Source organism: Coenobita brevimanus, chromosome 98 (assembly GCF_032717465.1).
Source record: "Coenobita brevimanus isolate Jiangsu-jjx chromosome 98, ASM3271746v2, whole genome shotgun sequence".
NCBI classification, from domain to species: Eukaryota; Metazoa; Arthropoda; class Malacostraca; order Decapoda; family Coenobitidae; genus Coenobita; species Coenobita brevimanus.
Window position 1 is genome coordinate 38,547,275 of NC_137051.1, and position 15,267 is coordinate 38,562,541.

The 15,267-nt window shown below is 40.4% G+C and overlaps 1 protein-coding gene across 1 annotated transcript in view; it reads right to left on the reverse strand.

Moving 5' to 3' along the window:
* Prp4k (Pre-mRNA processing factor 4 kinase) overlaps nt 1–2,623 on the reverse strand; it is a 95,253-nt gene extending 92,630 nt beyond the window's left edge. Inside the window, exon 1 of the mRNA XM_080283824.1 lies at nt 2,565–2,623. Within this exon, the coding sequence (XP_080139950.1) occupies nt 2,565–2,569 (5 nt within the window). The 5' untranslated portion in view covers nt 2,570–2,623. The remainder of the gene's footprint in view (nt 1–2,564) is intronic.
* Between the last annotated feature and the right edge of the window lie 12,644 nt (nt 2,624–15,267).

Genomic DNA, 15,267 nt, shown 5'->3' on the forward strand with positions numbered 1-15,267 from the left:
TAACGATGCAATTGGTTATGTAAAAACCCATCATTAGGCAGGGCATCTTATACTGGGGTAGATTTAACATGTATATAAAGTAATGGGATGCATTTTTTAGCCTTGGGTTTCACCCCCAACCAAGTTCAAAACCCACCCAAACAAGCCCCAAAACAAGTTTAAAGCCAATCTAAATGACCTAAGAGCAGTACAAGAAGCTAACCTAGGCCTAACACCTGTACATAACTCACTAAAACCAACAAACAAAATCTGAAAATCACCAAATATGTATGGAAAAAATCAGGCTTAGTAAACTGTACCGCACAATGACAATGTTCACCTCACCTATGGCTAAAACACATTAATCTAAGTCTAAAAACAGTTTATAAATCAACCTGAACACACAATTTTAGTTTAAAATGTCATCAAAATCGGTTAAAAAAAAAATAAAAACCCATCATTAAACCGGGTTTGGCCAGCATTAGGAGGGGTATGGTGGTACAGTATTTCTACCCAAAATCTTTAAGCCGGGGTATCGCACCTAGGGGTATCATATATCATGGTACCATATATTTCAGGTATACCCTGGTTTAATGATGCAGTTGGTTAGGTAAAAACCGATCATTAAGTGGGGTATCATATAACTGGGTAGATTTAACATGTAAAGTACTGTAATTGGATGCATTTTTCAGCCCTGGGTTTCCCCCAACCAAGTCCAAAACTCACCCAAATGAGTCCAAAAACAAGTTTAAAACCAATCTAAAAGGCCTAACAGCTGTAAATGAAGCTAAACCTAAGCCTAACACCTGTAAATAACTCACTAAAACCAACAAATAAGATCTGAAAATCATCAAATACGTCTGGAAAAAATCAAGCTTAGTAAACTGTACCCGAAAATGACAATGCTCACCCCACCTACGGCAAAAACACATTAATCTAAGTCTAAAACAGTTTATAAATCAACCTAAACAGTTTTAATCTAAAATATCATCAAAATTGGTTTTAAAAAATAAAAACCCATTGTTAAACCAGGGTTTGGCCATCGTTAGGTGGGGAATGGTGGTATTTCTACCCCCATTGTTAAGCCAGGGTATCGCATCTAGGGGTACTCTATACTGAAGTATACCTGTATGGCATAACTAAATACTGTATAAAAAATAAGACAAAATTTGCAGTTTTTGACAGTACACTAATGCCCTGACGTATGGAAGCGAGGCGTGGACCTTGCAAGAGGGGAACAAGTCAAGAGTGAGAGCAGTGGAAATGAGTTACTTGAGAGGAGCATGTGGAGTGACGTGGAGGGACAGGTTGACGAATGAAGAAGTGAAGGAACGTTGTGGGGTAGATGTGGATGTGGTTGAGAAGATTAGGAGAAATACACTGAGGTGGTTTGGACATATGGAGAGGATGGAGAGTGAAAGACTGACTAAGAGGGTGTATGTGGGTGAGGTGGAGGGAGGGAGAGGGAGGGGTAGACCGAGGATGAGGTGGAGGGATGGAGTTGAGAGGTATATGAGGGAGGGGGGGGTGAGTTGGGGGGAGGGTAGTCAAATGGTGGGTGACAGAGTGACTTGGAGGCGTTTTGTCTGCGGCCACCCTTTGCGGGATTAGGGCGTCGGGCTATAGATAGATAGATAGATAGACTAATGCCCATATTTATTCCATTTTTTTTTTTTTTTTCTTTTGAGGGGGGGCAGTTTTTTACACTATCTGATCAATTTGGGGCAGATCTCTTTATAATTAAGACCTTTCTAAAGGAAATGCTTCATTTACTACACGGCAGCATATATATACAAATGGTGGGGATTCTCCAGTTCCTAGGTCTAAACTGGGATACAAATTTCTGTGCTTCTGTGATAACCAAACAATGTAGGAGCCAGAGAATCTTCCCTCACTATTCACCAAATACAAAATGATGCATCAGCAACAGAAAAGCCATAGAAAAGATCCCCTCATAAAGTCAATGCAAGTTAAAACAAAAAAATCCTGAGTGCCAAGACTGCTCAAAACAATAATAAACAAAAGAATATCGGCAAAAGATGCAATAATACCATCGTAGCATCCTTCAGACTTTACCTAACATTAGCATCATGATAAAAGAATCAACAGCATCCAAACCCAAACTGACTAACCACACTAAACCGCGCAAAAGCTACATCCTTTATACGAAATAATGAAACCCTGAGATCCCAGAACCAAGCTATGATACCGACTGAATCTAGCCTTGGTATCGGCTGCACATTCCTTTGACAAATTTTTATCTATTCCACTTGAACTACTTCCTCTCAATGCTGATGGTTAACTTTGTAATGGCATTCTAGAAGGTACAATAGCAAATGTTTAACGCCCACAAAAAATGGCTGGATTGTCAAAACGAACCGTGCTTTACGTATGGCAATTTTTAGTCAATTCATGATACAAAACCACCTTTAACAGTACAGAAAAAGGTAAACGATACGCGTCTGCCTTTGTGTTTCTTATTGAACTCAATTTATAGCATCCCAGGCCACTTTACAATACTGACAGGCTTCTTGAGTATTGGTATGTATTAGACGCAGTCCCAGTTCCTTCCCAGAAATTCTTACCTCATTGTGACGTGACAATAAATTAGAAAATTCCGTCCTCTGCCACGGACGCACTGCCCGTCGCCTACACTAAAGACACGATGTTGTTGTACATCGATATCCTGTTCTCCGTAGGTTCTTTTTACTTGAGCATTTCTACAGTCCTCGTAAAACAATATTTATAAATGCATATTGGTATTGAAAAATAAAACATAAGACATTAATACATCCACACGGACAAGAAAAAATTTAAAAGCAAAAATTAATATAGGATTGAATAGAAATGTTGTACTGTAGTTTATTCATAGATGACTTCATGAGAACGTTTCCGTCTTGTGCTGTAATTGATTACATGGCTTACTGCCCTTAAAACATAAATTCCAAAGGGAGAGTAAATCTCTAGAATTTTGCGATAATTTTTGACGTACGCCACTATGTTGTATCTTCGCTGACTGCATTCGTGTTGTGTGATAAAAGGAGGGTAAGCTATAAAAAAATAGCAGGTTATTTTTTTTCCTTTAAAATATGTATGTAATTAAATCCTAGTATTTATAGGCAGGCACACTTCTCTTGGCTCATCAAAATATATATGCTATCACTGCTAGTCTTCAAAATGGTTTTGCCCTCTACAGCAGTACCTCTCCACTCCATCCCTCCATCTCATCCTTGGCCTCCCCCTCCTTCTCCCCCCTCCATCTCACTCACATACACTCTCCTCGTCAGTCTCTCGCTCTCCATCCTATCCACATGGCCAAACCACCTGAATGTGTTTCTCCTAACGCTTCCTATCACATCCACATCCGCTCTTTCACTTCCTAATTTATCTGTCTCTCCATGTGACTCCACATGCTACTCTCAAATAACTTGTTTCCACTGCTCTCACTCTTGACGTATGTTCCTCCGGGCCTTGCCTCCAACAAGGTACAAGCTTCACTCCCATACGTTAGAGCTGATATCATAATACTGTCTTGCATTAACTTTTTCACTTCCATGCTCACTTCCCTGTACCTTATCACTGCTTTCAAAGAACCATCAACCTTTATTCCTTGTCATACCCCTTTCAAGCACTTCACCCTCTAAACTTTCGTCCTTACTCATCACACTACCCAAGTACTTAAATGCACTCACATTTTCCATATCCTCCTCATTCAACCACACTGTACCTTCAGTGACCTCATTTCTCTCGAAGACCATAATTTTACTCTTCCCTACATTCACCTTTCGATTCCGTTTCTTACACACTCTCCCAGACTCATTAACCAAGCCTTGTAGCTCCCTTTCGTCTTCACTTAACAACACAGTATCATCTGCAAACAACAATACAGGGAGTTTCCAAACACTATCCTTTCTCATTAGGGTCGCTTTGCCTTGTATCTCTTTTATAGCCCTAGCCATAAATTGATTGAAAAACCATGGAGACATGACACATCCCTGTTTCAATCGAACCTTCAAATTGAAAAATTCACTCAGATCACTATCCACAAACACTGCAGCCTAATTAGCACCCTCATACACACTCTTCACGGCATTCACTAACGTCTCATTTACTCCATATATTCTTAATACTTTCCACAATCCATGGCTATCCACCCTGCCATATGCTTTCTCCAAATCCATGAAGGCCGCAGACAACTTCTTTCCCTCCTCTAGAAACTTTTCCACTAAAGATCTAGGAATGAATATCCACAAAGTCTGCTCTTTATAAAACCTCCCTGTTCTTCTCCAACTAATTCCTCTGTTATTTCCCTAACTCAGCCAGTAAGTTTCCTACCATAAATTTTTTCTATTGCACTAAGAAGACAAATGCCTCTATGATTACCATACACTTCTTCTCCCCCCCCCTTTCCTTTTTACAGGGGAATAATTATACCTGACTTCCAATCCGCAGGGACTTTACCTTCCTCCCAGTCCAATCTGCACAGCGCACATCTTCCACATCTATTCCACTACTATCTCTCCCCCATGCTTCAACATTTCACCACACAGTCCATCATTTCCTGGGGCTTTCCCCATTTTGACTTTCTTCTTTGCTTCCACAACTTCCATCCTACGGATTTCTTCCTCTCTTCTCACATCCTTCCTTCTCCCAGCCACTTATACTCTACTTTCATTCTCTATGTTCAATAGTACCTTAAAGTGTTCCCTCCATCTGCTCGCTTTTTCTCCCATTCCCACTAGTAATCTACCATTTTTACCTCTCACTCCCCGACTAACTTCTTTAACACCCGGTCTAATTCTCTTTACCTCTTTCCAGAACATTTTCTTACATTCCCTTCACTTTACACTCAAATTCCTTCCAAATTCCTCGTCCACTCTCTTCCTTCTCTCTCTTACTAATCTTTTCACCTCTCTTCCTTTCTTCATATAACTTTCTCTTCCGTCTCGCAACTTCTTCCACGTCCCTGTTTCTCATTCATTCACTATATGCTTTCTTGTTTTGCGCCACTTTGTCCCATCTCTTCATTCCACCATGCTGTTCCTTGCACCCTTTTTCGTCTTCTCTTCACCCCACACACCACACACCTCATATGCTGCTCAGATTTTTTCTGTGAATATCTTGGACACACCTTCCACGTCCCCCATCTGCTCCAAAACATATTTACCCAATCGCTCCTCCACTTCTCTCTTATATTCTGCCTTTTTCCATCCTTTTGGAACCCTTCCACCCTCCTTGTAAGTACTACTTCCTCCTGTCCTTCCCTTCTTCTATTCCCCAACTTCATTTCACCACCACCAAGTGGTGGTCAGAAAGTCCAATCCACCAACCTCTATATGCTCTTGCATCCATTACACACCTTCTCATTCTATCATCCACACACACATAATCAATCATTGCCTTTCGTTCATTCAGTTCACCACCCACCCTTCTTATCACTCGCCACGTATACCTGTGGATCATTTTGTGCCTGAAGAGGGTATTGGCTATCACCAACCCCATCCCGGCACAAATGGTTCTTAACCTGGAGGTAATTACCCCCAAAGGGGTAATTTTGCCTTTTCAATGGGGGAATATCGGTAAGACATTGCTCAGCAATGTTTATTTTTTTCTTTTTCTATAAGACAATAAGAGTTTACCATGAGCAGGATCCGGCTACTTTTTGGATAAGGCTTGGTAAAAATACCACTCTGTCATTGTGAGTAAGCAGGACCCTGACGCGTTTTGCAGCTACATACCACTGTGAGGTACGCTTTTCTGTTATATATATATATATATATATATATATATATATATATATATATATATAACAGGCTGCATATAGACTATGACACGTGATGCTATTGCCTCTAACTGTGCCACTCATAAAAAAAAAAGAAAAAAATATTAAAGATAGTGTTTCACCCATCACACTAGTAGTCTAACCAAGTGTATATTCCACTGAAAACACTTAAGTAGCTGAAAACCGTATGCTGAGTTCTTTCTATATCCTTTATAATCACATGGAAAAATACATTACTTGTACCATTATGTTTTTCTACTGTATCTCTCAGTTTCAGAAGGATGGGGTAGTATCAGCCTAACTTACTGTGCCATGGGGTAAAAGAAGCAAAAAGGTAAAGAAACACTGTCCTGAAGTTACTAGCACAAAGGTACGGGAACTGCGGTTCATTATTCAGACTCAACTTCATCCTGTCTATCCAGCTATCCATCTCCTTAATACAGAAAGGAGTGGACACAAACTAATCACCCCCATGCCACCCTGTCGTCTGCCATCAGTTTGTCCTATCCAGCTCACCCCCCATCCCCCGACCCACCGTTCTCATACGAGTTACCCTTCCACACATTTATCATCTCAAACTTCATCCACCTCGTTCACATACATTCTTAATTAGCTTCATTCTTCATCCCCTCTATATGACTGAACGGAATGCAGCCGGAGGATCGTATCAGCGCACTTCAGAACCTCGTTATGGCACTCGTGATGTAAACAGCAAGGACAGGCCACAGAAATAAACCACTCTTGATCCAAATCTCACCCCAACTTTACTATACCACCGAGGGGGCAAATCAGTGGAATCAGTAGTGGAATGAGTCTTAATATCTTTATATTGACTTTTTATTTCTTATTATTTATTCTTTTCTCATCTGATGTTCTTTCATTAACTGTGGGTCTGGTGAGCGGCTACGGAAAGACTTAGGGTCATTATATTTTTAAATCAAATTCTATATGTTCTGGAAGTTTGAACTCCTGGTCCTCATGGTGACTATATTTTAACTTTTACTGTAGGGGAAAGTACACCTCCAGCTGGGTTCCTCATTAGTCTGCGTTCTCACATTGCTCATCCTTGTCAATGGGGTGAAACTCAAGGCGTGGCAGCATAGCCTTGACTTGTCAGGTGGGCATCGCTTCTATAACAGTCCCACAGTGGTTTATTTGGGTGGACATAGGGGGTCAGTCGGCTGCTACTCAGACTCGAGATGAAAGGAAAGCCGAGATTCCGTTGTGCATATACCACAGCATGACTGCTGTGCCTCATACACTGCAACTCGAAGTTATGTCTATTGTCTTTTATTGCTCGGTGAAGAGGGCATAGAGAAATGGACAGAGACGAGAATGGAGGAAGGACAAGTCCAGATATGGGCTTGGTGTGTGAGACATGTAAGAAGGCAGACAGGAAAGAAGGAAGGATAGTAGGTTGGGTAAGGCAGTTGGGAGAGGGTAGGCATATCAACAGGATAGTAAGAAACAGGACAGACAGGGATGGCAGGAGCTGAATGGTGTGGAACAGGCAGGTTAGATACGAGAAGAATTGAATTTAGGTAGGCGAATGTAAGGCAGCCATAGAGAGGGAGTAGTGATACCATGACCAGCATTGAAGTACGTGCTGCTGTTATGACCACTACATTCAGACCTGCACCAAGAAGAGCGCCAGTGAGGGACACATTCACACTCAGTGCACTGTTGTATTTGGGTGTGCTGTGTGTGGCGCTGGTAACTCTGCCATCGGTGGCCCCTGCCCCGTCAGGAATAAAGCACCGAGGGCGACACGACCCCCAAGGACAACCACCACCACCGACTACCAACATTCCAGTACCACCAGCACCACCCACCACGACCAAGACAACGACCAACCCCACGACCCACGCCCCAACGACCACATACCGAAAAACACACACACACACACACACACACACACACACACAACACCGAGGCACCTAACACCTTTTATTCACCAGTTTATTTCTGTATCTGGTATTCTATTAATTTACTCTTATTTTCTCATCCTTTCTGTTTCGTCTCTCACTTTGGTCACCAGTCTTTCGCAGTCCTTATCATTCTTCTATACCACCCTCTCTCTCTTTGTGCTCCTTGTCCCTCTCTTTTCACCACTCACTAATCCACCTCCTTGTTTTTACCTTCCTCCCCTCTTAAGGAGTGGGACCTGCTTTGCCAGAACACTCCATGGGAAGAAGACCGGCGCTATCAATAGGAAAACGTCCTTCAATGTTCCCGCCATTTGATTTCATGACACCACTACTGTAGCTTTAGTTTAAGCATTCTGTTTTCTTAAATACTGTTGATTTTGTACTTTTCCTTTATATTAATTACCAGTTTAAGTTACTTGTTAATTACACATTTGTAACTTAATTATAAAGACACCTGGTACAAACACACACCACTGAGGTATATTGGTCACTAGGGACTGGCACGTGGCACACACAATGACCCTTCACCATTTACAATACGTATATACTTCGTGCATTTCGTAAGCTTTTGCTTTGACATTCATGTTTTTGTATAGTATACTGGAAAATGTTTTGAATATTCAAAAAATATTATGTAAAACGTCTTTCAGCAGTCAAGTATGTTACACACACACACACACACACACCACACCGCTCGCTGGTGCAGTGGTAACGTTCTCGCTTGCCATCTGGTAGACGGGAGTTCGCGCCTCGCTCAGGGTGTGAAAAGTTTCACTGACGAAGTGGGTGGTTACTGTCTCCCTGGAGCAAGGGGACGGGTGTGTGCGTGTGTGAAGGTCACAGCTTTGCCCTTCGATCGGACTATATGAGCTCTCAGCTCCCTTCCGGGAGGGTAAAAGCTGACGATCACGACCATCAAGTGATCCTGACCGACCCGGTGAATTACACACACACACACACACACACACACAGTATGGATGATTTCAGAAATGACACGGAGAAAATCAGGCAAGCAAGCAGTCTGATAGATCAAAGTAGTAATACTGAAGACAAGGCCGGATTTACCTACGTCTGGGCCCCAGGCCAAACTCATCAGTGGGCCCCCAAATTTACAGAAATAACAAGTGCTCGTGGGCCCTTCGGGCCCCTCGCACTTGCTCCTGCGGAGGGCTCTCGCGTTTATGTGTTGTTCTGGTGTAACATTGTCACTTGGATTTTTTGCAGCTAACGAACTGATCGTGTTATTTGCAGCTTCGGTAATGGAACCCAGTTTATTTTAGTTCTACCTCTGGGCAAAAAAATCTACGGAGATCCTATGCCGAGCGCCAGGAGTGGCGTTTTCTGGTCAAAATGTGATCGCTCATTAAATATAGTAAAAGTTTTTCAGTCGTGATGGGACCAAGTTTTTTTAAATCAGCGATTTTTTTTTGTGTGTGTGTGATTTTTGTGCCAATTTTGGTGCGATTTGAATGAGTAGTTTCGGCTGCCCAAAAGACACCCACACACACCCACACACACACACATGGCTAGTGTTATAGTACATTAGATTGCATGTTTCAATGATCAATAGATACAGTATATATATATATATATATATATATATATATATATATATATATATATATATATATATATATATATATATATATATATATATATATATAACATTTACTGTAGTTATTTTGCAATGGCCATGTCATCCACTAGTACATATCATAGTGTAATGTAAGAAATAAAAATTTCAACACAATGTAACATATCATTACTTTTAATCAAATTAGTTTTATATCATGTTCTGTACATCTTATATATGGGAATAGATAGACAGAAATAAATAGATAGATAGGTCTTTGGTGGGGCACGAACATTAAAATATATATATATATATATATATATATATATATATATATATATATATATATATATATATATATATATATAAAGTTTTATCTTATTTTCTTCATTTTACTATAGGGTCTAGTCCGTGGCCCACCGGTTGAATACCACTGCGGGCCTATACTTACTGTACAGGGGCCTCATACTCCAGGCCCTATACTTATTACTGGAGCCCTTTTGGTTGTGGATATATTATATGATTAAATACTCGGTGTACATTTGAAACAAGGCTATACACTGGCACACTGCGCCACAAATTAGTTTCAGTGTGCCCCCAGATACCGGTGGGCTCTAGGCCAATGGCCTACTTGGCTTATTGATAAATCCGGCCCTGGCTGAAGAAAAAATAACACAGGTTAATGAAATGATGAGAAATTGCAAAGATGAGGTACAAACTATGTACGATGAAATGGTGAAAGTAAAGGATTATTTAGAAACAACGGTAGATGAAAAAAGCGTAAGAATGGAAGTGAAAGAAATAATACAAAACAACCCAAAACTTGTTACGGAAGCTGTGGAGATTAACAAATCTATAGTAATCAGTGGCATAGGTTAAGAAGTAATAAAGAACACAGTCTCTCGGGGGGGAAAAAGATGGAAAATATAATGAACATACTGAAGCAAGTATCAGAGGATATCTGTGATAAAGATACAGAGGTACATAAAAGGCTATGGAATTATGAGAGAAGCAAGCCAAGGCCCCTGAAAGTAACCTTCCAGAGTGATAACACTGTAGGGGAAATATTAAAAAATGCCAACAAACTCATGGAAAAATATATATATATATATATTTGAAAAAAAAAAAGGATAAAAAAATGCCTAACTTGAGAGGAATGGGGATTACAAAAGGAGAAGAGACAGGGAGCAAAAACAAAGAACGAGGAAAGATCAGAGGAAGAGAAGAGTAATTTTTTTTACAAAGTAATTGGATAGCAGGTACGAAAGTGGTAACCTACATAACCAGCAGGGAAGAAAAAGAAGGAAGGCAGTAGACTCAGGCTATGGCAAGTACGTAAACAAGATGATTAAGTTGATGTACTCAAATATAGATGGAATGGTGTCTAAATTATTAGAGATGAAACAGTATACCAAAGAAAAGAACCACATATTATTTGCCTAACAAATAAAATTAACCACAAAGATATCAAACGATACCCCAAACTTAGAGGAATACAATATGTTGAGAAGAGATAGAAAAAAAAAAAAAAAAAGAGGAGGAATTAAAATATTAACAGAGAAAAAACTACAAGTAAAAGAAATGGAACTAGACAATACCCTCACAAACAGAATTAATTGCAGCAGAGATTAACACACCTGAAAGGAAGTAACTGTGGCAAATGTATACTGTACATGCCACCCAAAACAAACGCTTGGGGAACAGGCGAATATGAAGACCTGGCAGTAAGTACAGTTCAGAGTTTAACCCGAGGCGTCCCGTCGACGTATGGATACATTGCAACATTTTGCATTTACCAGTCCCGAGGATGTACTGGTACGTCGCGCAATTGCAAGGTTCATAATTTGCACAATTTTCAATTTTCGCACGTGATTTTTCGTATGTATACACGGGACACCTTCCTCTATTCCTCTACAAGATGCCAAGCAGGGACAATGCCTTTCACCGCATAACCTCCCCCCCCCTGCATGCCATTGTCTCAGCAATTCACCTGTTACCAGTGACCTGGCCAATAAAGACATTCAGGGCCAGAGTGATTCCCCAATCGATGACAATGTGGAGGACAAAGTTTACATAGCATTAGAGGAAGAAACAGTCAGAAATGATGATCAGGTAATGAGGCAAAAAAAGGTCAGGTATGGTGATGAGTTAGTGAGTGAAACAATGCTTATAATGCCTATATTACTGTTTGAAAACCAATATACTCTCGTACTACATATAAATTCGTACCAAGTAAATAAATAAATACTGTTTATGATTGATGTGAAATAGTTACCCTCCCATAGAACTCGTTTTCTTTGGTGCCAGCCTGTTAGAAAACCCAGTAGGGTAAGGAGGTACTGCTACCTGGATCGAGTATTTTAAACCTCAGGTGAGCGATTTCTCTATGAATATTCGATGTTTCTCACCAAAAGTGGAGGTTTTAGCCAAAAAAAAAAAAAAATCGAAAATACCTCGGGATTGGGGGGTGTCGGAGGTACGAAATGCTCGGGATGCGACGGGTTAAGAGCATTACTTCATAGAATGGAAGAGAAATATGAAAGAATTATATTAACTGGAGTTTTCAACACAAATATAAATTGGAATACTCTAGATGTAAAAGGCCATAAAGCTGTTGGAATCAAAAGCTCCTGGATCTCGTGCAGTTTTTTCCAAACAACATGTAAAGGAAAACATCAGAAAAAAGTGACTTGATGATCCATCAGTGCAAGCTCTTATCATTACTAGGCAAGAAAATGATATTGACAATATAATGTATCACCCTCCATTCGGCAAAAGCGACCATGCAGTATTATATTGCAACTTCATGATTGCATATGACATAGATAACAATAATGAGAGTTACAAAAAGAGCCTAAACTACAAAAAGGGCTGCTACTATGACCTAAAGAAGTACTTCTTAGAAATAGATTGGGAAAAGGAGCTTAGAGGACAAAATTTAAATGTTATATATATAGAGAGAAAAAACATTCTGTGAATTTTATGAAATAGGAGTCCAAAATTACATTCCTCAGGACAAAGAAACAGAAATGAAAATAAAGAAATGGTTTAATACAGAATGTAAAAAATCAAAAGAAAAAAGTGCTGATACAGAACACACAATAATGAGAGGGTATATAACAACTATAAACAGGCAAGAAACGATTATACAAGGATAAGGAAAGAATCTCAAAGACAGTTTGAGGAAGACATTATAGATAAAAGTAATGATCAACCGAAGCTATTTTACAGCTACATCCGAAACAAAACCAAAGTTAAAATACAGTCCATTACGGACGAGGGGATCATCTATACACAAGAAGAAGGTATTTGTGAAGCACTAAATAAAAATCCCCGATCAGTTTTTACAGAAGAAAATAATTTTGAGAGAGATGATATGGAACATGCATATCCACACATATTACCAGATATACAAACATCAGAAAAAGAAATACAGGAGGAGTTAAGTAAATTAGAGAAAGGAAAAGCAAATGGTCCTGATGAAATTTCATGTTGGGTGCTACATGAATGTGCAGAAGAGTTATGCAGACCACTGTGTTTAATTAAGGAATCCTTAGGTCAAGGTAAACTACCTGATATTTGGAAGAAAGCAAACACTGTTCCCCTATTCAAGAAAGGGAATAGACAGAATCCGCTCAACTACCTACCTGTATCACTGACCAGTGTTATAAGTAAGATACTAGAAAAACTGATAAGAAAAGTCTGGGTAAATCATTTAGAACACAATATGATGCAAAAAACTACATAAAAAGAGAGATAATAAAGACGTAAGGAAATGCAGTTTCCCAAATGGGGCAACTGATCAGTGGAATGCACTACCGAATGAACCTGTGTGTGCCAAAACAAATCATAAATTTAAAGATATGTATAATAAAAGTGGTTTAATACACGGGACAGTCATTCATGTAAAGATACAATTAGGTAAGAACACTCACGCACACACACACACACACACACACACACACACACACACACACACACACACACACACACACACACACACACACATAATGAGAGAGAGAGAGAGAGAGAGAGAGAGAGAGAGAGAGAGAGAGAGAGAGAGAGAGAAAGAGAAAGGGGAGGGACTGCACGTGACCCCTACTGGCTCTCACACTCATCAATCCTATCAGTGACTTGACCTACCACCCGGGTCTTCCCTCTCTCTCTCTCTCTCTCTCTCTCTCTCTCTCTCTCTCTCTCTCTCTCTCTTAAACATTTTGTGGAGAGTACAGTACAGCTATCGACACATTAAAAATTAAAGATATGAAGAATGAGGGTTGTGTGAAGTGGAGGGAAGGCAGCATGATGGCGGAGGACAGCGTGATATGTTCATGGCCACCCCTACTGGGATTAAGAGGTCTGGCTATAAACAGACAGACAGACAGACATATATCCTGTCATTCTCTGAGTAAATATTTCTGTGCTGTTTACTTTTCCCCTAATCCTACTGACTATGAACAATTCTGCGACTATCATACTTGTAAGATGGAACACATCTGTCAATTTCTCCTTTCACTGAAATCTCCTTTCTAGGTGATTTCAGTGTTCACCACCACCTTTGGCTCTCCTCTTCTTTCACTAATCCACTTGGTGAACAAGTCCACATCTTTTCTATCCTTAATGACCTAGGGCAGCTTGTACAGCACCCTACCCGTATCCCTGACCGCCTTGGAGAGAGCTCCAACATACTTGACCTCTTCCTTACAACTAATCCTTCTGCTTACACTGTTAATCTTTCCTCTCCGTTGGGCTCCTGTGACCGAAACCTTATCACCTTAACCTGTCCTATCACTTCAGTACAGTCTGTGGACCCTCCAAAGAAACGTCGATTGTGGCACTTTGAGGCAGCTGATATGGGGGCCCTCAGGCAGTACTTCTTTGATTTTCCCTGGAATGATTATTGTTTCCATGGCCGGAAGCCATCTGAGTGTGCCTTGCGCATTACGGAGGTTATTCTCAGGCACGGATGCATTTCTGTCTTCCTGTGACTAATGTTGAATTATGCATGTTCTAATGCTGCCCACAACAAGGAGAACGCCTTCAAAAGGTACTAGAGCCAACCCAACCCCAAATTTCATCCCTTGTTTCTAACTGGAATCGTGCTAATTAGTCTGTTCTTCGCTCTACTAAAAATAATTTCATTCATACTAAATGCTCTGAACCCTCCAACTCGAATTCTTCCAGCTTCTTCTCGCACCTTGCCAAAACCTCTCTAACAATTTTACTTCATCATCTTTCCCTTCTCTTTTCCACTCTGATGACTCTGTAGCTGTTTCTTCTACTGATAAGGCAGAACTCTTTGCTCAGAGTTTCTCCTCTGATTCTACCTTAAACGATTTCGGTGCTGTTCCTCCATCACTTTCCCCCTCTGACTTCCTCATGGCTGACCTTAAAATATCTTCAACAGATGTGTTTTCTGCCATCACTGGCCTCAATACTAACAAGGCATATGGGCCTAATGGAGTCCCTCCTGTTGTCCTCAAGAACTGTGCTTCTCTGCTCACATCCTGCCTTGGTAAACTCTTTTGCCTTTGTTTGTCAACTTGCGTCTTTCCTTCTAGTTGGAAGTTTGCTCTCATTCAGCCTGTCCCAAAGTGACCATTCCCAGCCTTCTAACTATCGTCCAGTTGTTTTAACATCCTGTATTTCTAAAGTTTTTGAATCTATTCTTAACAAAAATATTATTAAAGCATCTTTCCTACCACAACTTCTTTCTGATCGTCAGTATGGGTTCCGCCAGGGACGCTCGACTGGCGATCTTCTCACCTACCTTTCAGACTCCTGGTCATCCTCCTTCTGGGACTTTAACGAAAGCTTTTCCATTGCACTTCACATCTCAAAGGCTTTCGATCGAGTCTGGCATTAATCTTTCATTTTCAAACTACCCTCTTACGGTTTCTATCCTTCTATCTGAGCCTTCATCTCTAGCTTCCTTTCTAGTCGTTCCATAGGTGCAGCTGTAGACAGCCACCGTTCTTCTCCTACGGTTATCAATATTGGTGTTC